The following is a 25,622-nucleotide window of genomic DNA, read 5'->3' as shown; positions in this document are numbered from 1 at the left end:
CTTTAATCCTAGCACTCAGGAGGCAGAGGCAGGCAGATCTCTGTGAGTTCGAGGCCAGCCTGGTCTCCAGAGCGAGTGCCAGGACAGCCTCCAAAGCTACACAGAGAAACCCTGTCTGGAAAAACCAAAACCAAACAAACAAAAAAACTATCTTCATTGTGGTAAAAGGTATTTTGAAGCCATTTGCTGCTTGTCTCTTCTTATGCACATTATACCAACTTTTATATAATACATAAGTTGAGAATACATATGCAGAACAAAACTCCAAGGATCATAGTTATCAATAAAATCAATATGAAAGACTACATTTCTGTCTGTTTATGAATTTCATTGGTGGTGACAGTCTTTTTTACAGTGCTGAAGTTCAGACCCATCTTCTACCGCTGAACTATATCCCTAGCTCTCTAGTAATTTTTATGATTTAGAAAAACGTTTAAAGTGGGGCAAAGAGCTGGTTCAGGGGTAAAGACTCCTGCCTCAAAGCCTGATAACCAAGGCCCAAGCCAGGGATGTTGATATGGTAAAGGAGGAGAAAACTGTCTCCCATAAGTTGTTCTCTTACTTCTACATGTATAACACCAATACATAAATGCACATGTGTGCAGGAACACACACACTATAACCTTTTTTTTTTTTTTCTCAAGATGGTGTTACTCTGTAGCTCTGGTTGTCCTGGAACTCACTATATAGACCTGCTGGCCTTGAACTCACAGAAATCTGCCTGCCTCTGTCTCCCAAGTGCTGGGATTAAAAGTGTATGCCACCACACTGGGCAAGAAATAGAAAATTTTTAAGAAAAATACTTCAAGCATTATTTTTAGTGATCAGTGAACATATTACATGTTTTAACATGAAAGTGTATAGTATGGCTGACAATAAAAAGTTTAAGCTGGGCAGTGATGGCACATGCCTTTAATACCAGCACTGAGGAGGCCGAAGCAGGCAGATCTATGGTCTACCAGCCTGGTCTACACGTTGATTTCCAGGAAGACCAGAGCTACACAGAGAATACCTGTCTGGCAAAAAAAAAAAAAAAAGATAAAAAATATTTAGTTTCGGGCTGGAGAGATGCCTCAGAGGTTAAGAGCACTGACTGCTTTTCCAGAAGTCCTGAGTTCAATTCCCAGCAACCACATGGTGGCTCACAACCATCTGTAATGTGATCTGGTGCCCTCTTCTGGTGTGCAAGCATGCATGCAGATAATTGTATACATAATAAATAAAATCTTAAAAAAAAATTTAGTTTCAAATCTTTGCTATTCTGCAGTTCCCCTCCCCCCCAAAAAAATAAAAGTTGTGTTGGAGGCTTGGTGTGGTGGTACCTGCCTTTAATTTCAGCAGGGTGGAGTCAGAAGCAGGGGGATCATCTGCCTGGCCTACTTAGTTCCAGAACAGCCAGGGTTGTATAGATCCTTGTCTCAAAAAACGAACAAAAAAAGAAAAAAATTAGAAATAATGTGTTGGGGGCTAGGTCTAGAGAGATGGCTCAGTGGTTAAGAGTACTTTTTTGCTCTTGCAGAGAACTCCAGTTTGGTTGTCTGCACCCACATAGTAGTAGTTCACAGCCCTGTATAACTCCAGTTCCAGGGGATCCAGTGCCTTTTCTGATCTCTGAAGGCTTCTGCGTACATGTGGTACATATACACAGACTCACACACAACATAAAGAAATCATTTGTTGAGTTGAACATACTTTTAATTCTAGGTCATAGGAGACATAGACAGGCAGCTCTCTGTGAGTTCCAGTCCAGCCAGAGCTACATGGTGAGACCCTGCCTTAAAAATGGGGGCACAGGGTGGGGGGTATATTAGTATTTAAAATATTTCTTTCTGGAAGTTAGCTCATATTAAAATAAAATTTCAGATCCAAGGTCAATAGACTGAGAGCCTTTGATGGAGTCATCTTGGCCCATGCCTGTACTTGGCCATCTCAGTACTTGGAAGGCAAGAGGCAGGAGGTTCCCAAGTTCCTGACTAGTCTTGGCTATGTAGTTAGTTTCAACAAACTGTGTGCAATGAAAACCTATTACATCAAGTTGATGTAGCTCTGGCTGTCCTTGAACTCACAGAGATCTGCCTGTCTCTTTCTGGGATGGAATGTGTGTGCGCTAACACACCTGGCTAGTATTTGTTTCTGATAACCTTCCATATGATAAGAACTCTCAAACAATTGGAATTAACTTTTTAATAGAGTATCTATCTGTTGAAACTGACATTGATCACATTTAAAATCAACATCATTAGCTGGGCGTTGGTGGCACACGCTTTTAATCCCAACACTCGGGAGGCAGAGGCAGGCGGATCTCTGTGAGTTCGAGGCCAGGATAGGCTCCAAAGAGAAACCCTGTCTCGAAAAACCAAAAAAAAAAAAAAAAACACAACAACAACAACAAAAAACCATCATTGAAAAAGTGCTAGGTTTGCCTATGAGTAATGAGATGCTGAGAACTGGAAGAACCCCTCAACAAAGGTTTAGTAAGTAATCCAAGTCCTTTGAGCACTGCTAAACTACTAGTCTGAGAACCAGTTTTAGCCTACCCATGGTGTTTGCTGTGGCATTAGAACATTCGGTGGGTTTTGTTTTGCTCTAAGAAGTTGTGGGAGTGGGGAGGGGATGACTCAGCAGTGACTTACAACCAACCATCTGTAGTGAGATCTGGTGCCCTCTTCTGGCCTGAAGGCACACATGCAAGCAGAATATTGTATACATAATAGATAAATCTTAAAAAAGAAGTAAGCAGATGGGCTTGAGAGGTGGCACAGGCTCAGGTTAAGAGCACTAGGTGCTATTCAATTCCAGGTTCAATTCCCAGCACCCACATGGCTGCTCACAACTGTCTGTAACTCCAGTTCCAGGGGATCTGGCACCCTTACACAGACATACATGTAGGCAAAACACCAATGGGCATAAAAATAAATATTAAAAAGAAGTAGGCAGCTTGTAAGAAAGGATTACTAGTTTGAGATGTTATGGAAATTTTTTCACATGTTGAATACTATGTTGTAATAGGTTTTAAAATAGTTTTTTTTTACATTTTTGTGTGTGAACATTTTGCCTGCATGCATGTATATGTACCATGTTTGATGTCCTAGGAAGTCAGAAGAGAGTTTTGAATCTGCTGGAACTGAAGGTATTGATGGTTGTGAGTTTCTATGTGGGTTCTGGACCCTCTGTAAGAACAGCCAGTGCTCTTAACTACTGAGCCATCTCTCTCTTCAGTCTTGTAGTAGTTACTTAATGCTTTCAATAGTATCAGAGTAGGGAAAGTGATAGTAGATGCATGTCAAATGAAATTCTAGAAGCCACCCTAAGAAGTTATTTTACTTATGGTTCTTATTTATTTATTTACTACTAACATTAATTGGAGCTACATGTTTCATGCTATCATTGCATTTAAAAAGCTTATTAGCATGTATGTATGTATGATGTGTTTGTGAAGAGTGTACAAGTTTTGTAGTCTTTTCCTTCTACTGTGTTCAGGGATTGAACTCAGGTTGTTAGTCTTGCATAGCAAGTGCTTTTACCCACCAAGCCATCTCACCAGCCCTCATTAGGTGTATTTAAATATAAATTTAAATTGAGATGAGAAGCATATCATTTTACTTGGGTAATAAATTCATAATCAGGCTGGAAATAATAGCTATAGAATAGAGAAAAAGGTAGGATTGTCAGATGGTAGGAAGGTATGTGTGATACAGAAGAATAGGTAAATACAAGAAATCTATATAGGTTTTAAAAGTCACTGATGCAGATGTGGTAGCACATTTATATCATCAGAGGTAGGTAGATATCTGAGTTTGAAGCCAGATTGGTCAGTGGAGCACATTCCAGGCTCTATCCCAAAATTTAATTGAAAGAGAGTATATAGTATTTTTAAAGTACCCTTCTCAATCTTGTTTGTATTTTCAAATAATGGTTTAATAGTCTGCCTTTTGAAATTGTTTTATCTTGCAGCTCTTACTTCATCTATTAATTTTAGATATAACTGTGATCTTCCTTTTATGATATATAGGATTTTACTTTATCATATCCATTCAATATAATTGCTGTCAATTCTTAGCATACTTGTAAAAGTAAAAATACTGTTCAGAGATGTGCCAACATGTTAAGTAATTCATTTCATATCTTCTACATATTTTGTTTCCTGGAGTCTCTACTGATACGTTTTTCCTTTGAGTAATTTTCTATATATGTATTACAAATGCTTCCTAAATGTTTAAACCTTTTTAATAGTGACCTATTATTTTGTATTTTTTTGTCCAATCTTATCCTCCTTTAACCTTCAGTTTCTTCTTGTACTGTTTGTTCTTAGACTAGATTCTGCTCAGGATTCATCCTTAGCCTTTAGCATTTTCCTATTCATGTTTCCTGAATTGAATTTCTGGGTGTTTATCATTTTATTATGACTTTTTCTGAGAAAAGTTATATGGAAGACATACCTTTTAGATTTGATATGTTTAAAGTGTCTAGCCTATATGTATGTGTGCATTTGTTATATATGCTTTTGTTCACTACAGGATTCTGGGTGGAAAGTTATTTTCTCTCAGAATTGTGGAAGTAGTGCTTCATTGTATTCCAGGGGTCTGGTGTTATTTTTCTTAAGTGTTAGCTTTTTCTTTCCCCTTTAGAAACACTGTGTAGCTTTAGTTGGCCCAGAGTTGGGTAAAACTTGAGATTCTCCTACCTCAGTCTTCTGAATGTAGAACTATAGGTGAATGTCATGATGCCTAGCAGTTACAGTAGTTTTTTATCCCTTAGATTTCCTTTGTTACTATTAATGCCCTGCTTGAAAGCTTTCAGATTTTTCTCTTATATTTCAGAAATAATAAACAGCGTATGTTTGGGTAGGCTTTTCTATTCTGAAAGTGGTTACCATAAAACAACTGGTAATAAATGCTGGAGACGGCTAAGCACTGGTGGGGATGTAAAATCATTGTGGTTTCTCAGTAAACTGCAAATAGAACTTTCTTTTTTTGAGACAGGGTTTCTCCCTGTAGCCATGGCATGGCTATCTAAGAACTTGCTCTATAGACCATGTTGGCCTCAAAGTCAGAGATCCATCTGCCTCTGCCTTCTGAGTGTTGGGATTAAAGACGTGGGTCACCGGACCTGGCCAAATAGAACTTTAATGTGATCCATTTATTACCATTCCTGGACATCTACCTGAAAGACTACATCCTATTACAGATACTTGCCTATCTATGTTTATTGTTACTGTTTTCATAATAGCAGGTAAATATAATAAACCTAGATGTCCATCAGTAGAAGAATGGATAATGGAATTGCGGTATATATCGGTATATATACACTTTGGAATTTTACTCATCTGTAAAGAAAAGTATTATCCAAGTGGTAGTGGGTGCTGCACCTTTAATCCCAGCACTCAGGAGGCAGAGGAAGGTGGATCTCTGAGTTGAGACCAGCCTGGTCGTCAGAGCTACACAGAGAAACCCTGCCACCAAAACCAGAGAGAAAGAGGGAGGGGGAAGGGGGAGAGGGGAATAGGATTATGTCGTTTGCAGGAAAATTATTGAACTGTGAAATACTCATTAAGTGAGGTGACCCAGACTCAGAAATACAAGTGCTACATATCATCTCTCATGTGAATCTTATAACTTTTTACATATATATATATCTATGTGGGAGGGAGAGCAGATGTCAAGAAACCACAAAGGGGCTTATGAGAAGGGAAAATATCACTTCCAGTAGAAAATTACTGTGTAAGTCTCAGTAACTGATATCTAAGCTTTACTTAAGAACCCATAAAAGCTGTAATTGATTGGATTAGCATGTAACCACTTACGAAAATCTTAAATTCCTGATTATGCTCTGTTAGAACTGTGCTTCAGATGTATTCCCTCTTCTGATTAGTAATTTCATCTTTGTGCATTCTATACATTTAAATATTTCCATTGAGTTTCACTTTAATTTTGATCTTGATATTTTTCATCTTTCACTAGTTCTCTTTATATAAATTTCAATCTTTCATAAATTGAAATAAAAATACTAAAAGTCCTTGAATTTTTATTATTTCCTCACTTCCACCTATCTTCTAGACCTGTTGCTAGTCTTTGATTGGTTGTATGCTTTTCTTTTTCTCCTCAGTATCAGTTTTTTGTCTAACTTTCTGGGATATTTAGTTTTTGGACCTTCTATAATGTATTATATGTTGCTGAGATTTTAATTGGGTTCAAAATGATAAATGATGTATTTGTTTAAAAGGCATACAAGCAGGTCAGTGATAGCACACACCTTTAATCCCAGCACTGGCAGATCTCTGAGAGTTCAAGACCAGCTTGTTCTACAGAGTGGGGGCTACACAGAAAGACCCATCTTGACCTCCCCCAAAGCATATAAATAGTCTATGTACAGTTAAAGAGCTTTTTATTTATTTTTTATTTATTCATTTTTTGGTTTTTTCGAGACAGGATTTCTCAGTATTGTGTTGGAGCCTGTCCTGGAACTTTATCTGTAGACCAGGCTGGCCTCAAACTCACAGAAATCCGCCTGCCTCTCTCCCCACTCTAATTCTCTCCCCCTCCCCTCCCAGTGCTGGGATTAAAGGCATGTGCCACCAATGCTCGGCAAGCTTTTTATTTTAAATGGGCCTAATATATACAAAGGCAAATGATCTAATATTGAGCTCCTTGCCCAGCTTTAATGGGCCCAGTTTTTATAATCCTTACTTTCAGTAACCTGATATCTGTTAGGTTCTGAGTATTATAAAGCACAATTAAAATTTTTGCTTCTGCCAGGCAGTGGTGGTGCACACCTTTAGTCCCAGCACTTGGGAGGCAGAGGCAGGTAGATCTCTGTGAGTTTGAGACTAGCCTGGTCTACAAGAGCTAGTTCCAGGACAGCCTCTAAAGCCACAGAGAAACCCTGTCTCTCTGTGATGGTGTTGGTTAGTGTTTTTTTTTTTTTTTAATTTAATTTTTATCGACTTTAAATATATGGTCATCTGGGAAGTGGTAGTCTGAATTCAGAAATGGCTTCCATTAGATTCTTGGATCATTTAATTCTTGATTAATGATTGATGTGGGATGGCCCAGCCTATGGTGGCTAGTGCTACCCCTGTGCAGGGGCCCTGAAGCAGGAGCAAGCTAGTAAGCAGCATTGCTCTGTGGTAATCTGTTTAGTTCCTGTCTTCAAGTTCCTGTAGTGGTTGCGTTTTATGCCTTGGTTTCTCTCATTGATGTACTATGGATTAGGAAGTATAAGCCAAATAAAACCCTTTTTTCCTTGAGTCACTTTTGGTTAGTGTTTTATCACAATAACTGTTGCAGTGACAGACATGACCGTGTAGCTTGGGAAGGTTGTGGAAGTGTTGAGAAGTTCGGGCTGGAAAAGCCATATTTCAAAACTTAATGTTCTGTTCTGTGGAAACTAGAGGCCTGCCTTGTGGAATTTCACAGAGAAGCAAAACCTCTGTCAGGGCATTTGTGGAAATCTCTTTGAATTAATAATCTGTGGTTTCTTGTCAGCTGCAGCTGAAAAATCAGCTCTGAACAGGACGATTGTACACTGAAAATGAAACCTTTGCTTTACTGGGACAATTGGTGGTGATTTGGGGTGATAAGCATCTGTGCTTAAGAAGTGACCAGTTACCATTGAGGTGAAATCTGTGGAGTATTTTCCTCAGGGCCAGCACACAGAAGCTGTGGTTCAGTGGAGCCAAGGCTGTTCTCAAGTTGGCACTTGAACTTGGTAATGTTTAAGAGTTCCACATGGTGCTGGTTTTGGCTGTGTGAAAGTTGCGTTTTTGTTTTTTGGTGACATGGTCTCTCTATGTAGCCATGTTTGTCCAGGAACTCATTACACAGACTAGGATGGTTTGGTCCCAAGTGCCGGATCTGAAAGTTGCCTTTTAAAGGGATCATGGAAAGCAGCTGATGCTTGGTATTATGAGAGGCCAGGAAAGGTCATTGATTAAAATGTAGCCTCAGTTGTAGTGGAAACCCTAGGATTGAAGGGATCATGGAGAGAAGCTGAGGCTTGGCACTTTGGTACAAAGTTGAGTTCTTGAAGAGAACCCAGGAGAGGCCATTGGTGAAGGTACAGCCTCAGCTGCAATGGAGACCCCAGCATAGCAGAGATACCAGGACTGGGCATTTTCTTGACTAATGATTGATGTGGAAGGGCATGGTCCACTGTGACAGGTGATCCTGGGTTTTTATCACAAAGCAAACTGAGCAAGCTATGGGAATATGCTAATAAGGAGCCTTTCTCTATGGCCTCTGCTTCCAGTTCCTGGTTCTAGATTGGCTTCCTGTCTTTTCTTTCCTCAGTGAGCGGCTATAAGATTAAACAAGTCCTATCCTTCCTTGAGTTGCTTTTGGACAGTGTTTATCAAAGTGATAGAAAAGAAACTAGAACATTCTGTGTTGTATTTACTTTTTCTTTTGTGGATTTCACTTTTTCTTTTTCTTTTTTTGAGAGAGTTACTCTGTAGCCCTGGCTATCCTGTAATCCTGGAACTGCTATATAAACCAGGCTGGCCTTGAATTCAGGGACTAAAGGTGTGTACTACCAAGCTAGGCTAAATCTTTTTATTGTTAGTTTTGTTTATCTATGATAGTGTTTTAATTCATTGTTTGTTTTGGTCCTTTGCTGTTACAAAGACTTATTTTTGGCTCTCCTTTATGGGCACAACAAAGTAAGTTGGATATGATTTGTGAGTGGGCATTTTAAAGTGATGGTCTGTATTGTATGAGAGGTATGAATAAAATGGTGTACAGGCTTTGCTTTTCTTTGAGACTGTGTAGCTTGTTTGGCCTAGAACTCATTTTGTAGACCACACTGGCCTCAAAGTAATGCTTTCTTATCTATATCTTTTGGATTTATTTTCTGTCCTTTAGTCTTTGGCTGTGATAGTTTAGCTGCTGGGCAGGGAAGGTTACTCGATACCCTTCATTGAGTACTCCTTTTCTGTCTGGCTACCTGAGTCTTTTTAGTGTTTTTTTTTTTTTTTTTTTTTTGTTTTGTTTTGTCTTTGAGATAGGGTTACATACCTTAATTACCATTTCCTTTTTAGTTTTCCTTTATTTTTTTTTATGTGTTGGACATTATGCCCTCTGCTCCACATACATACAATGCCTGCAGAGACCAGAAGAGGGCATTGGATCTGGTGAAACTGGAATTATAGACATTTGTGACCCACCTGTGGACGCTGGACTGAACCCAGGTCCTCTAGAAGAGCAACCAGTGTATTTAACCAGTAAGCCATTGCTCCAGCCCCAATTCCCATTTTCTGGCAATTAATTTTAAAATTTGTTTTTCTGTGTTTATTTATTACGTATGCAGTGTTCTGTTTGCATGTGTACCTGCAGGCCAGAAGGCACCAGATCTTATTATAGATGGCTGTGAGCCAACATGTGTTGCTAGAAATTGAACTCAGGACCTCTGGAAGACCAGCCAGTGTTCTTAACTACTGAGCCATCTCTCCAGCCCCTGTTTACTATTCTGAGATGAGGCCAAGATCTTTAGATTCTTGCTGTTACTAAGAAAAATGCCCAAGTTGAAGGCTTCTCACTCCATTAGCATTATAGGAAGAAGCTAAGTCTGGAGTGGTGGTTTATGCCTGTAATCCTTATATTTTGGAATATCCTGATCATCCTGGAACCCTGTCAATGTAAAAAAAAAAAAATGTGTAGGGTTGTGGCTCAGCAGTTAGAGGGCTTTTCAAGTGTGCATGAAGTCCTGGATTTGATCCCAAGTATTGGAAGTGAAAAAAAAGGGAGATAGGAGATAAACAGGCAGGCTTGTTTATCAGGAAAAAACATCCAAGTATTTTGTTGTTTTTCATTTTTTTGTATAGATCTAATTGTCTTGCTGTATAGACCAGCAACTCAGAGATTCTCCTGCCTTTGCCTCCCAAGATGTGGGAGTAAAGGTGTATGCTACCATTGCCCTTGAATAATTTTTGTTGTTCATTTTAAAATTGGGGGAGGGTGTCTTACTTTGTAGTTCTAGCTCACTTTGGAATCACTCTGGCCTCAACTCTTGATGCTGGGGTTAAAGGCATTGTATTTGTTTATCCTCATACACATTATAATATGGGCTGAGGGTTGGGGCTGGAGAGATGTGTAGGAAGAGTACAGAGATGGCTCAGTGGTTAAGAGGACTTGTTGGTTTTCTAGAGGACCCGTCTTCAGTTCCTACCAACCCTGTCTGGTAACTGCAGACACAGGGGATCTGATACCCTCTTGTGGCCTTCTGAGGCATGTGCACATACAAACACACACGCGCACACACATACACACACACACACACACACACACACACACACACACACACACACACACACCCACACCCCATGGAGGGAGGGAGAAAGAGAATGGGGGGGTCTGAGTGTTGTGACATATGCCTTTAATCCTAGCATTTGGGTGTCACGCAGGTGAGTTTCTGAGTTTGAGGCCAACCTGTTCTACATTGTGAGTTTTAGGCCATCTAGAGCCACATAGTGAGACCTTGTCTCCTTAAAAAATTCTTAAAAGTAATGGTAATATGGAATTTTATAGCTGGCAGAGACCTTTGGAGTAAAAGCACTTTTATTTCATCAATGTGACATATTCCTACGAAAATAGTATTTATTTAATTAATTAATTAGACACAGGATCACAGTGGAATAGGATTTTGGAATGATATAGTTAGTTGATTCTGTGTTGGATTTATCATAAGGTTTTAGTAAGTTGTTATAATCATCTGGAGGCTTACATGGGACTAGAGGATCTGCTGTCAAATTAAGTGCTTGCAGGAGGCCTTAGTTGTTTGTCATATACACCTTTCAATAGGCAGCTTAGGTGTCATTAATTAATATCATGGTTGTAGTGTCTTTATGACATATTCTTAGATGTCCCATCCTTTAATTTCTACCACATTCTGTTCACTGGAAGCAAGTTCCTTCTACACTCAAGGAAGAAAGTTTCAGTTTTCTTTTCAAATGAAAGTGTGTCAGTGGTTTTTGTGGGTCATATTCCTGATTTTATCATACCTATAAAACTGGAGGTTTCTCTTTCTGCTCACCGTTCCCAAATAACCACTCTAAGGTTTAACATGAATTATAATTGTTTGGTCAATGGCTCAGGCTTATTGCTAACTAGTTCTCACATTTAAATTAACCCATTTCTATTAATGTATATATTGCTTTGTGGTCATGGCTTACCGGTAATGCTCTAGCATCTTCTATGGCAGCTACATGGTGTCTCCCAAACTCTGCCTTCTTTTTTTTTTTTTTTTTTTTTTTTGGTTTTTCGAGACAGAGTTTCTCTGTATAGCTTTGGAGCCTATCCTGGCACTCGCTCTGGAGACCAGGCTGGCCTCGAACTCACAGAGATCCACCTGCTTCTGCCTCCCGAGTGCTGGGATTAAAGGCATGCGCCACCAACGCCCGGCCAAACTCTGCCTTCTTTATCTCTGTAACTCTGTTTGGATTTCCTGTCTAGCTATATTCTGCCTGTCTATTGACCAAAACAGCTTTATTTATCAACCAATAAAAGCAACACATATTTGCAGTTTACAGAAGGACATCCCACATCATAGTTTTCTATGTGTTCATACAGGGTTGCTGGTGAGATGTTTGGACTAAGGTAGAGATATTTTGCTAATACTTCAAGGCATAAGTCATGAGGAATAGCTGATTAACTGTCATCAGTCTTTGTATACTAATATAATTTGGAGCTTATCCTGGAGCTCACTTTGTAGACCAGGCTAGCCTCGAAGTCAGAGATCCACCTGCCTCTGTCTCCTGAGTCCTGGGATTAAAGGTGTACGACACCACTGCTGGGCCTCAAGAACTGGGTACTTCTCATTTAGTTACTGAATAACAAGATTATTAATTACCTGAAGAATGCCAGTTATTGTACTATTAATTGAACTGGTTTAAAAGAACTAGATTCTATGTAATACGACACGTCCTATTCTTTTGTTTCTGTGTCGTCGTCCGTTGTCGTCCCCCCCCCCCCGCATTGAAGAGAGTGTTTTGTTTTTCTGAATGTGTCTGGTCTTCCAGATAGGGTCAGAATACCCATCCCAAGTAGTCTTTAAGCAAATTTTTTCTGTTTTTGTTTGTTTGTTTTTTTTTGTTTTTTTCTGAGACAGGATTTCTATAAACCGGGCTGTCCTTGAACTCACAGAGATCCACCTGCCTCTCTGCTTCCCAAATGCCAGGATTAAAGGCATGCATCACCATAGCTGGCCTGTGATTCTATCATTAGAAGTTAGTACAGTGCTACCCTAGGAGAAAGGGGAGAAAACTGATGTTTTTTAAGTATTTTAGAAGTTTCTTCTTTTGTTACTTATTAAAATGTATAATTGTTCCCTCTCTAGGAAGCATTTATTTATTGCATTTTATTTTCTCTTATAGGCAATGTCTGTGCTGCTTCAAGGAATATAAGCATTTGGAGATTTTTAACCAAGTAGTGTGTGCACTTATTAACTTAGTGATTGCCCAAGTTCAAGTGCTCCGGGACCAGCTTTGTAAACATTGTACTACCGTTAACATAGATTCCACGTGGCAAGATGAGAGTAATCAAGCAGAAGAACCACTGAGTATAGATAGAGAATGTAATGAAGGAAATGCAGAAAGACAAAAATCAATAGAAAAAAAATCAAACTCTACAAGAATTTGTAATCTGTCTGAGGAAGAATCTTCAAAGAGTTCTGATCCTTTTAGTTTATGGAGTACAGATGAGAAGGAAAAACTATTACTGTGTGTAGCAAAAATTTTTCAAATTCAGTTTCCCTTATATACTGCTTACAAGCATAATACTCATCCTACTATAGAGGTATGTAAAAATAGGTACTGTGACCCTTTTATCAAGTCCTACTAAGCTTGTCAGTCATTTCTTTATCTGTGAATGATGGAAACTAGGTATTTTTGATGGTAAACTTTCTTTCTGACTACCCTGCCCCTGTTCCATTCCCTTCTCTCTCCTTCCTTCCTCTTTTTTCTTTGAGACAGGGTTTCACTGTACAGTCCTGAAGTCTATAGGCCTTGAACTTTGTGTATCCTTGGGCTGGCCTTGAGGTTTGATTCATTTGCTTCAGCCTTAGAATTTGGATTACATACAGGTGTGCACAATCATGTCCCAGTTTGATGGCAATTTTTCTAAAAATTTTACTGGTATTATCAAAATTGTTTTCTCCAGACCTTTTTATAACAGTTTAGGTTGAAAATTTGAGTAATTTATGTATAATTGAATTCATAGAATCTAAATTTTAAATGACTTAAACATTTTTATGCTGTATTTATTGTGACTTTAAAAACTGATGGCTGGGCATATAATGTAGTTTCAGTGATGGAGTGCTTGCCTATCATTTGCATGAGGTCCAAGTTCATGTCCTAACACTATCAAAATAGTTTCAGAGGACCCACATTCTGTTTCCAGCACCCTTCAGTGGTCTACAACTGTCTGTAGCTCTAGTTCCAGGGGGTCTGACCCCCATTCTGACCTCTTCAGGTTCCTACATACATGTGATGGGAAAACATACACTTAAGCACACACATATACATAAAATTTAAAAATAGTTGTGGTAAAAGAACCACATGGAGTTTTTAATTTCATTTTTAGAAACAGATATCAGACTATCGGGTTAGTGGTGGTGCATGTCTTTAATCTCTGCACTTGGGAGGCAGAGGCACACAGATCTCTGAGTTCAGAGTCAGCCCAGTCTACAGAGTGAGTTCCAGGGCAGACAAGGCTACACAGAAACTGCCTCAACCCCCTCACTTCCCCCTCAAAAAGATGTCTGACTAGAATTTTTAATCATCAAACAGGTCTTAACAAATTATATTTACATTTTAAAAAGTGTTTTCTTTGGTAAGGCAAGGTGCTTAATTCTGCATGTGTTATTTTTATGAGCATTTCCAGAAACTTAGTAATTTAAGATTTGTGAAGATAATTGCATTCATAGAAAGAAGGAATTGGGGGCTGGAGAGATGGCTCAGCAGTTAAGAACACTGACTGCTCTTCCAGAGGACCTGGGTTCAATTCTTAGCACCTTAATGGCAGCTCACAACTGTCTATAATTCTAGTTCCAAGGGATCTGGCACCCTCACACAGACATGTATGCAGGCAAGGCAAAACACCAGTGCACATAAAAATAGGTTTATAAAAAAGGAATTGAGACAATTTATGTGGTGTTGTATTTGACTCAGTACAATAGTTTGTTTCTTTTCATTCTATGAGAATGGGAGTCCACTTGCCAGGCTTGTGTTGCTCATTCGTGTACTATATTTACTTGGTGTGCTGGATGAGTTAGTCATAAGTTAGGCTTCTCTGTGTAGGTTCCTTGTATTTTCTTCCATGGCTATGACTTCTACGCAGATGGACAAGCTTCCTTACATTGTGATTTTAGGAGTGTTTGAGGAAGGCAAAAGTAGAAGCAGTAAGGCATCTTGGCTTCCTCTAAATAATATGGTGTAGAATAAATTCATTCGCATTTTGGTGATTCATGTAATTCATAGCATTCAAAGGAGTGGTGAAAGTCTCTACGTAGGGAGGAAAGGTAGTTTTGTTGTTATTATTATGATAATAATATGGGCCTAAAGCTCACTGTGTAGTAAAGGATGATCTTGAACTCCTTCTTCTACATCCTTGGTGCTGGAATTACAAGCATAAATTGCCATATTTGCTTATGCGATACTTGGGATCAAACATGGGGATTTGTGCTTACTAGGCAAATACCCTGTCAACAAAGCCATATCTCTAGTCCTCATTCATATTTTAAACTGTCTGCTTCCCATAATATTGACAAGTTGATGTGCCACATGGCTGCTTTTATTTATTTATTTATTGATTGATTTAAAAATTTATTTATAGAAAAGGTTTCACTGTGTAACTCTGGTTGGTCTGGAATGTGCTGTGTAGATCAAATTGGCACCATACTGCTTCTTTCTGCCTCTTTAGTGCTAGGATTTATTGTTTGGTTGGTTTTTGGTTCAGACAGGGTTTCTCTGTATGGCCTTGGCTGGCTGTCCTGGAACTCGCTCAGTAGACCAGGCTCATCTCAACTCAGAGATCCGCCTGTCTGCCAGCCAAATGCTGGGATTAAAGGCATGTGCCACCATAACTGGGTGGCTTTATTTATTTATTTTTTTCCAGGTCTGTCACTTTTTCAGCTTATATCTTCTGTAACTTTCATGTTACCAGCTTTTCTTCATCTGAAAATAATAGTCACTTATTGGAATATTTTCACATTGTGTTGAGAAAACATAGCCAATGAATTGGATATTATCCTTATTAGAAATATTCAGAAGACCATTTTGAGCTAGATTATGCTTTCTTTTAGAATTTAGTGTGGTTCTGTGTAAAAACTTTGCGAAGAATTTTATAAGATACATTAAAGATACCAAAAAGTGTCAGAATTTTTTTTTTTTTAAACAAATGAATTGCTAAAAATGTGATCTTGAGAGCCTGAAGAGATGGCTCAGTAGTTAAGAGCATTGGCTGCTCTTGTAGAGAGCAGGTTGGATTCCCAACACTCGCATGGCAGCTCATAACATTCTGTCCTGGGGATCCATACTTTCTTCTGGCCTAGTTTGCACATGGTGCACAGGTTTACATGCAGACTGAATACCTATACACATGAAATAAAAATTAATCTAAAATCTTACAAATTTTATTTATTTATTATGCATACAGTGTTCTGTCTGCATGTATGCCTGCATCCCAGAAGAGGGCACCAAATCTCATTGCAGATGGTTGTGAGCCACCATGCTGTTGCTGGTAATTGAATTCAGGACCTCTGAAACAGCAGCCAGTGCTATTAACCTCTGAGCCATCGCCCCCTAAAATTCTTTTAAAATTTAATCATTAGAATACAGTGTAAATTTTGTTTTCATGCCTCAAATTTCTATTGAAAGGTACTAGAAGTACTTTAATTAGGAACCTAGGTATATAAACTTTATTCAGAAATTAATTTTATCCAGTTAATTAGTTTTTTGGGGTGTGTGGCAGAACCTTACTTTGTAACTGCTCAGCTTGCTGGAGCTTACATTGTAGACCAGGCCGGCCTGGAAGTTACATAGATCCACCTAGCTCTGCCTCCCTGCTAGTTAAAATTTTCTTAATGAAAACAGGCTCATGCCTTTAATACCAGTCCTCAGGAGACTGAGGCAGGAGAACCACCAAAGTTTGAGGACAGCTTGGGCCAACTGAAGTAAATTCTAAAACAAGTTGGCCTTCAGAGTAAAACCTTGGCTCAAAACATACAAACCAAAAAATTCTTTATAAGCCTACTATGTGTAATTCTGAATCCGTTATTTTGTTCCTAAAGTCAGTTTAGTCATCAGTGATCTTTTTTCTTCTTCTTGGATTTAAAATGATAATCTGTAAATATTATAGTTATTGCTTAATACTTTTCTTTTTGGAGTACAGTGTCTTGTTATTACTATTTTTCAAGACAATTTCATGTGGTTACTTGGTTGAAAGTAATGGTATCATAAAATGGGTTAAAATTTATTGAAATTTTATAAATCTTTATTAAAATAATTTTACTAAAAAAAACCCATAAAAGACTTTTCTTACTGAATTTTGTAAAGGGAATGCTTCTTAAGTTTCTGTTCTTTTTTTTATTTTTTAAAGATTTTATTTATTATGTATACAACAGTCTGCATATATACATATATTACCAGTAGAAGGCGCCAGGTCTCATTATGGATGATTGTGAGCCACCATGTGGTTGCTGGGAATTGAACTCAGGATCTCTGGAAGAGCAGCCAGCGCTCTTAACCTCTGAGCCATCTCTCCAGCCCCAAGTGTTCTGTTCTTATTCACTGTTTAAAAATACCCTAAAGTTTGTGGTTTATTTTAGAGTTAGACTATCTTTATTTATAAATATGTTTGTTTACGCCAACAATTGTTTTGGAATGATGTTTAATAAACAGTACGGTGACAATTATTTTCTAGTTCTACCTTTTTGTTTCCTATTGAGACAAGGTCTCACCATATAGTATACATTCATCTTCAACTCACAATCCTATTGCCTCCACCTTTTAAAGTGCTGGGTTGCAGGTGTTTACCATCAGGCCCAGCTTTCTTTTCTTTGAATTCATAGTCCATTTAGTGTTAAATTTTATTTTTGAGCCATCCTTTCCTGATTAAGCCTTTTACTTGAAGTTTTGTTTTTAAGCTGTGTAACTTGATGAAATCTTTTACAAGGAAAAGGTTCAAAACTTATGTTGTTCATATTTTGAGAGTGGTGACTAGAAAACTAGTCATTGCCCTTGTTTAATAGAGGAAGGATTTACTTAGCTTTTAGACATTAAAAGATTTGGCGATATTTCTGCTGTGTGATGATGTGAAGTCCTAGGATCAGGTCTTGGAACGAACAACACAATTTCTTGATAATTTGAACTGATTGTCAACAACTAATACTCAAGAGAATGGAAACTTGGAGACTTGTTTGCACCTCTCCTCTTTCCTTCCTAGTATCCTCTTAAAGTTGAGTAGTAATATGTATGTTTATGTATGTTTACATATATATGGGTGGTAGGAGGGGCAGTTAATAGGATTAAACCTAAGGCTTCATGTATGAAGGCCAGTACTGCATCACTGAGATGCAGCCCCCAGTCCCAAGTTATTAACTATTTTGTGTCTCTTGCTGTGTTACACACAGTTGGTCTTCAACTTGTGGGACTTAAGTGCTCTACTCAAAGTTAAAAGTGTTTTAAAATACTTTGTGACTGAAAATAGGTAATATTGTTGGGGACAAGTTATTAGTAATTCTATGAAATGATGTACTGCTGTAGTGTTCTAAAAACTTTTTGAAATTAAATATAATTATAAAAATTGTAGAAGCAAAATGGAGTGACATGTGACCATTGTCCTGGCTGCTCAAAATACTCAGATGAGAGAGGTACCATAATACAATCTGTTTAAAGGATCCCCCCCCCCTCCCCCCAGACAGGGTTTCTCTGTGTAGCTTTGGAGCCTATCCTGGCACTCGCTCTGGAGACCAGGCTGGCCTCGAACTCAGAGAGATCCTTCTGCCTCTGCCTCCTGAGTGCTGGGATTAAAGTCGTGTGCCACCAACGCCCAGCTAAGGATTTATATATATGACATTTTGGCTTTCTCTCTCTCTCTCTCTCTCACACACACACACACACACACACACACACACACACACACACACACACACACACACACACACACACACACACACACACACACACACACACACACACACACACACACACACACACACACACACACACACACACACACACACACACACACACACACTCTGACTTGTGCGCACTGCATGCCTGCCTGGTGTCTGGGGGCCAGAAGAGGGCATTGGATTTCCTGGAACTAGAATTACAACTGATTGTTAAGAGGGCATTGGATTTCCTGGAACTAGAATTACAACTGATTGTTAGCTACCGCTGGGAACCACTGAACCTTGCTCATGGCAAGACTATCAAAATACTCCCTTTTTTTTTTTTTTTTTTTTTTTTTTGAGTAGCCCTGGCCTCAAACTCAGAGATCCATTTGCCCCTCCCTCTGAAGTGCTGGCATTAAAGATACTCTTTTCCACCACCCGCCAACAGCAAAGTACTGTTAAGAGCTGATCCCTTGGGGCTGGATGAAGTGGTTCATACCTTTAATCCCAGCATTTGGAAGGCAGAGTCTTGCCTTGTCTTCATAGTAAGTTCCAGGACACCTAATACTGTATAGTGAGACTATGTCTCAAACAAGGAAGTCTGCAGAGCAGAGAGAGGTGGCAGTACTTTTCTTTAATGTGTGTGTTCATGGTATGATGAGACTGTGTTCCTGTAACTTGACAATTTTAAGAGGGTTTTGTGTAGCTCAGGCTGACTTGAATTCACTATGTGGCAAAGATAGCCTTGAACTAATGTTTTTGGTCCTTTTACTGACTGCTATTTTATTTTTGGTACCCTGTTAAAAACTTACTCTTTTTTTGGAGACAGGTTATTGCTGTATTGCCCTCGGTAGTTTAGAACTTCAGTAGCACAGCAAGCTTCAGTTTGTGGCAATCGATCATGAATCTCTTTTAAATTAAAAACAAAAAAACATACAAAATGTTAAGTTTGTAGAGTGTCTAGTGATCCCTACTACTTAATGAACTGGGTGTGGTGTTTGATGTTGCTAGTTTTGTGAAGGTTTATGAGGTGGAGGATCAGGAATAAACAAGTTATCCTTGATTGTGTGGTGAGCTTAAGGCCAGCATAGGCTAAATATGAGACCGTTAAACAAAAATCAAAGCTGGATGTGGTGGCCCCTTCTGAGTCAGCTCTTAGGCTACATAGTGGGACCTTGTCATAAAATAGTTTTTAAAAATAATTTTATTATACTTTATTTTGTGTATTGTATGCATGTGCGTGCATGCTCGTGTTAAAGAGTTCCTTGAAGCCAGAGGACACTTTCAGGAGTCAGTTCCCACTTTCTACCATGTGAGTTCTGAAGCTTAAACTCAAGTTGTCAGGCTTGGCAGCAAGCACCCTTACTCAGTGATCTTGTAAGGCTTTTCTCATTTGTTTGTTCATATATTCATTCCTTCATCCTTTTATCTATTTATTTACTTGATAGTGTCTCATTCTGTAGCCCTAGCTAGTCTGGAACTTGCTAAGTAGACAGAAGATCTCCTGAGTGCTGGGATTAAAAGAGTGTGCCATAAAATCTTTAACAACTTTACAGCTGTTTTTAGTGTACTCCCAGAATTACATAACTATTACTGTAAATTGAAGTACTCCCAATTTTAAGCACAAATTTAATTCTCAACTCAGTGACCTCTAGTTTTTTATGGCTTCGTTATGGAGCAGTATTTGTTTTATTAGATAGAGAATTATTTCACTCTTTAATTACCCACTTGTTTCTGTTTTTTTGAGACAGGGTTTCTCTGTGGAACTGTCCCCAGAACTCAAGAGATCCACCTACCTCTGCCTCCCAAGTACTGGGATTAAAGCTGTTTGCCACCATTGCCCGGCTGTAACCACTTGTTTTTAATATGGTTTTGTTTGCTTCTACAATGTGGTATAATTTCATTTCATAAACATAAAGATTATAATGAGATTGTAATCTAGACTTGGCTGTATGTATTTAAAAATGCCAGCACTAAAAAGGAAGTGGCAGGAGAAGTATGGACTGGGAAAATAGTTACTCCATATGGAACCAATGGCACATCAGCATAGAAACCTTTTCAGAGTTTCATACTGTGTTCATGCTATGCATCAATAATCTTGATGGAAAGTAATATTCCAGCATGGTTCATTGTCAGTGACCTAGTGCTTTAATAGTGCCACAGGAGTTCTTAAACTCAGAAATTTTCCCTGCTGATGCTTAGGCTGGAACCCAGAGCCTTATATGTGCTGGGCAAGTGTTCTGTCACTGAACTACAATCTCAATTATAAACATTTGTTGAGAGTAACTTGAGGCCCTGTTATTAGAAACTTAAAAAAAAAAAAAAAAAAAAAAGGTTTAGTATACCTATTTTGGAAAGTGTTTTTATTTGGATAATTTTAGTTCATGTTCAGTGTTCTGAGAGTGCTGGGATTTTTCAGTCATTTTCACACATTTCAACAATTCAGCTTTTTGTGAAACAGGTAATGGTAAAGAATGAATGAGTTCTCTTGGTATCTGTTTCAGATGAATGTATTTATAGTATAACTAATTAAAAAACAGAATATACAAAATAAAAACTTTATTTATTTATTTATTTATTTATTTATTTATTTATTTATTTTGGTTTTTTGAGACAGGGTTTCCCTGTGGCTTTGTAAGCTGTCCTGGAACTAGCTCTTGTAGACCAGGCTGGTCTCAAACTCACAGAGATCTGCCTGCCTCTGCCTCCCGAGTGCTGGGATTAAAGGCGTGTGCCCCCAACGCCCGGCTACAAAATAAAAACTTTAAAAGTCCTGGACCTCACCTTTTTCCCCCAATGCTTCCTCAGTGACAAAACACACCCTTGTAGTTAAATATCTTTACAATTCATATCTTTGCAGACTTTAAAAAGAAGTATACATTGGTGCATACCTATTATCTCACCTCTGGGCAGATTAGGGTAGGATTGAGAGTTAAAGGGAGTTCAAAGCCAGCCTAGGCTATATGAGTCTTGTGGATGGAAGTTTCTGTCCTGCCCCGTCCTGCAGCCGTTCAGTTCCAGATAAACACACAGAAGCTTGTATTAATTATAAACTGTTTGGTCAATGGCTCAGGCTTCCAATTGGCTAGCTCTCTCTTAATTATTAATCCATTCTATATTTATAGTATAACTAAATCGTATTGGCTTACCGGTGATGTCCGGGCCCCTTATCTTCCTTGGCAGCTACATAGTGTCTCTGACTCACTCTCTGCCCTACTCTTCCCAGCATTCCCCTAGTCTGGTATCCCTGCTTATACTTCATGCCTGCTTCATCCTCCCTGTCCATTGGCTGAAATAGTTATTCATTAACCAAAAAGAGATACATATTCACAACATACAGAAGGACATTGCCTATCAGAGACCCTTTCTGAAATCCCACTCCATTGTATGCCTAAATTATGATCAGCAAGGCATAGTATTGCATACTTGAAAGCCAACGTCAGGAGGATTGTAAATTCCAGGCCAGCCTGTGCTCTCCAGTAGTATGATCCTGATTTTAAATAATTTTGATAATTAGATCTTGATCATAAGTTCTGTTCTTAAATATAATACAGACAGTATTACTTTCTCTAGAGCATACAAATCTGCTTAATTTTTTTCTATGCATTTTGTTTTCATCAGGCCTATTTTTGGAGGGGGTGATTTTGAGACAGTGTTTATCTGTAGCACGGGCTGTCTGGCTGTTCTGAAAATTGCTCTGTAGACCAAGCTGGCCTTGAATTCAGAGATTCTCCTGCCTTTGCCTCCAGAGCACTGACTGGATTTAAAGGTGTGCACCACCACTGCCTGGCTTTTTTTTTTTTTTTTTTTTTTAACAGGTTTTAAAAGATATAACTTACATATCTTACGTCTATAGTTAGACAAACTTATACTACATTTCAGTTTTTAGAGTGTTTTCTTTTTGATAGGCTCTCTAGGATTGGGTGTTTGTACTACCATTTACTTACCTGATCAATGGGTATTAGTTGTATTTAAATTTGTATCAGTTTTTGTGAACATGATTATACATTTTCCCAACATTTCTCTTAATACCTCCTCAGACTGAAACATCCAAAAGATTATCTGGAGGTCTAAAATATTCAAAATATTACCTGCAGATCTAAAGGAGATATTTAATATTTTAAATATTGAAAGTGACTGTTTACCCCATAGTACCCATATTTGCTTATATGGTTACCATCAGTGTACTTCAGTCAGCAGTTTAAATCTTTTTTTTTTTTAACCTCTCTGTTTGAGACAGGGCACAGTTTATTTTTTTGTTGTTTTTTTTTGTTTGTTTGTTTTTCGAGACGGGTTCTCTGAAGCTTTGGAACCTGCCCTGGAACTCACAGAGATCCACCTGTCTCTGCCTCCTGAGTGCTGAGATTAAAGGCACGTGTCACCATCTACCAGCTGACACAGTTTAAATTTTAGATATGGAACACATATTAGGGAACTCTGGAGCCTCGCTCTAGAGAATTCCAGAGTGTAGTTTGATAATCATTTAAGTTTCTGAAGTGTGCCCCCCCAAGTGGTTAAGGTCCAGCCCCAGGGTCTTACACATGCTAGGCACGAATTCTAACATTAAACAATTTACCTGCCCAGATACACTATTATTTTAAAGGAAAACATATATGGTTTAAATTGTTTTTATTTGAGAAGGAAAAGTAAACCCAGTGTGATTGTGCACAGCTGTAATGTTACCTGTGAAGATGGAGACAGGAAAGTCATGAATTCAAGGCTCTTCTGGGCTTCTGCAGGGAGAACCTTTCTCAAATAGAGTAGCTCAGTTGCAGAACACTTGCCTGACGCTTGCTGGTTACTGTGAAAGAAACCTAAGCAGCAGGAGGAGGACAATGCAGTGTGTACTACAGGGAAGTTTTCTGCAGAGGACTTTAAGTACACTTCAGAGCTGAGTTATTGTAACTTCAGTAGGGGATGTTGCTATTGATGGCTATAAAATAACTTCCTGAGATTTTATAAAATCACTTTTAGAAAATTTATGTTTTTTGATTGTCATTTAATAATGACCTAATATTTACTTTTTTTTAAAATTAGGATATATCGACGCAAGAAAGTAACATATTAGGGGCATTCTGTGATATGAATGTAAGTGTTTATCTTCTTTATTCTAAGGTTTATAGAAATTTTTTTCTTTTGAGTTTGTTTTTATATCATTGTTCCAATGTTTCTCATAAATTGAAAATTATTTCTTTTTATATAAGTTTAAAACTGATGTACTTTTTTGCTTTTCATAGGATGTAGAAGTACCCTTGCATTTGCTTCGTTATGTCTGTCTGTTTTGTGGGAAAAATGGCCTTTCTCTTATGAAAGATTGTTTTGAATATGGAACTCCTGAAACTTTGCCGTTTCTTATAGCACATGCATTTATTACAGTTGTTTCTAATGTAAGTATTGTTTGGAATTAGTCTTGAACTTTTCTAGTGCAATATCTTGGATTTTGGTGCCATGAGATTTTTTTTGGTCTATAAATGGCAAGTTTTAATCAATTTGCATATGCAACCATCTTTGCATAATTTAAGCTGAATATGTAAATATTTTAAAAGCCAGTAAAATTATAATTTGAATAAAATAAAATTTAAGTTAATATTACGATTATCTCTTTTATGTAAAATTAAAGGTAAATGGCTTTTGTTGAACTTAGTCTTTTTTGTCTGGGGTGTTCTGTTCGTCCTGGGATAACGTTTTGCTTCTTAGTGATGGCTATCTACTTCACTATTGGAATATGTCTTACTTCCCTGTACATTATATAAAAGGATGTAATGTTTCGTTTTCTCTTTACACTGTCAGAACTGTGAGGCACGGTAAAAATTGTCTGAGAGAAGTAATTTTATTATACCTGTATATTCAGCCTTTAACTTTGGTCATTTCTAAAAGAGCATAGCTAAAGTTAAATATATTTAACCAAAACCTGAATTTTGGTATAACTATTTATAATTTAAAAATGTATGTCTGAAAAAGCACTTGAGCAGCACTGCTTCCTCTGCAGTACCACAGTACACTGGAAAGGGAGGGTACTGGTAGTACTCAGATTTATTGACTGTGCGTACCTTTGTGTTTCTTAAATTAGTGATTCTTACCAAGAGTATCTTTAAATCCCTGTTTTCTGATAATGGTGAAAAAGTTTAACACAGCCTAGCCTTGGCTACAAAGCAGGTTTGAGTTCAGCCTTTCTGAGAAAGTAAAAACAAATGAAAAAATAGTTTATATAAATTAAAAACTTATAAACATTAGTAGTTTTGACTTTTTTAAAAACCTCCTTTTGGTGTTTTGATCCCACTCTTCCTAAAGTTTATAAATAAATACAAAGTGATGCTGGGTGTAGAAATGCATACCTTTAATCCCAGCACTGCAGAGGCAGATGATCTCTCTGAAATAGAGGATAGTGTAGTCTACGTAGTGAAATTCTACTTCCAACACAGTGTTTTTAGTCAATTTTAAAGGACAGTGTAAATTACAGAGTGTTTGTGGCTCAACCATGTCCACCTAGAACACAGTAGTTTCTTTTGTTAGTCGTCATGTGAACTATGATTTGTTGTTTGCTTTGTCTTTTGTTTGAAATTGTTATTTAGTCCAGGCTGAACTCAGATTTGCTTTTTCCCTGGTTTATGTGAATCACTATACTTACACTGTTTATGTCTATTTCTTTTCTTGAAAATATCCTTCTTTGGAAATCTATAAGTATATATGAATGAAATGAAGGATAAACAACTCTTTTCCTATTAAGAAAAAGAAAAACTGATGAATCCTAATACAGATAAAGCATAGATGGACTGGCCTTAATTCTCTCAAAGTGTAGATCACATATCCCATTAAAAATAGTTATATTTCAGGCTGGAGAGGTGGGTCAGAGGTTAAGAGCACTGGCTACTCTTCTGGAGATCCTGAATTTAATTTCCAGCAACTACATGGTGACTCATAGCCATCTGTAATGAAATTTGGTGCCCTCTCTGGTGTGCAGGCATATGCAGGTAGAACACTGTATACATAATAAATATTTTTAAAAAAGCATAATAGTATTTCTTGGGAACTAGATTATTATGTCTGTTTTAGAGTGCTTCACTTTTTTTTTTTTTTAACTTTGGAGACAGGCTCTCAATATGTAGTCCTGGCTGTCCTGGAACTCACTTATTTAGACCAGGCTACCCTCCAATTCAGAGATCCTTTTGCCTTTCTTTCCCAAGTGCTAGCATTACAGGTGTGCACCACCATGCCTGGCTAGCTAGCTTCAGCCAGTCTTTGTCTGATTGTTAGTACATTTTTCAGTTTTGCAACAAATAGCCCACTTGTCTGGATCCACTCTTAGAAAAACTTTTTTTTTTTTTTTTTTGGTTTTTCGAGACAGGGTTTCTCTGTGGCTTTGGAGGCTGTCCTGGCACTAGCTCTGTAGACCAGGCTGGTCTCGAACTCACGGAGATCTGCCTTCTGGCCCCCCTCCTCCCTTGCTGGGATTAAAGGCGTTTACCATCACTGCCCAGCAAGAAAAACCTTTTTTATTGTTATTTTCTGATGACCTT

The 25,622-nt window shown here is 38.1% G+C and overlaps 1 protein-coding gene across 4 annotated transcripts in view; it reads left to right on the top strand.

Annotated features, from left to right (window-relative positions):
• The window catches only part of Usp34 (ubiquitin specific peptidase 34), a 185,301-nt gene that overhangs the window by 14,100 nt on the left and 145,579 nt on the right, over nt 1-25,622 (top strand). For 3 of the 4 annotated variants that reach the window (XM_027388016.2, XM_027388017.2, XM_027388015.2), the window contains exons 3-5: nt 12,365-12,785; nt 23,143-23,193; nt 23,343-23,492. In XM_027388016.2, the coding sequence (XP_027243817.1) occupies nt 12,365-12,785; nt 23,143-23,193; nt 23,343-23,492 (622 nt within the window). The remainder of the gene's footprint in view (nt 1-12,364; nt 12,786-23,142; nt 23,194-23,342; nt 23,493-25,622) is intronic. The other variant, XM_027388018.2, reaches the window with a different exon arrangement.

Source organism: Cricetulus griseus, assembly GCF_003668045.3.
Source record: "Cricetulus griseus strain 17A/GY chromosome 1 unlocalized genomic scaffold, alternate assembly CriGri-PICRH-1.0 chr1_1, whole genome shotgun sequence".
In the NCBI taxonomy this organism is placed as follows: domain Eukaryota; kingdom Metazoa; phylum Chordata; class Mammalia; order Rodentia; family Cricetidae; genus Cricetulus; species Cricetulus griseus.
Note: the sequence above shows the minus strand (reverse complement) of the source record. Positions and strands in the feature narration are given on the sequence as shown.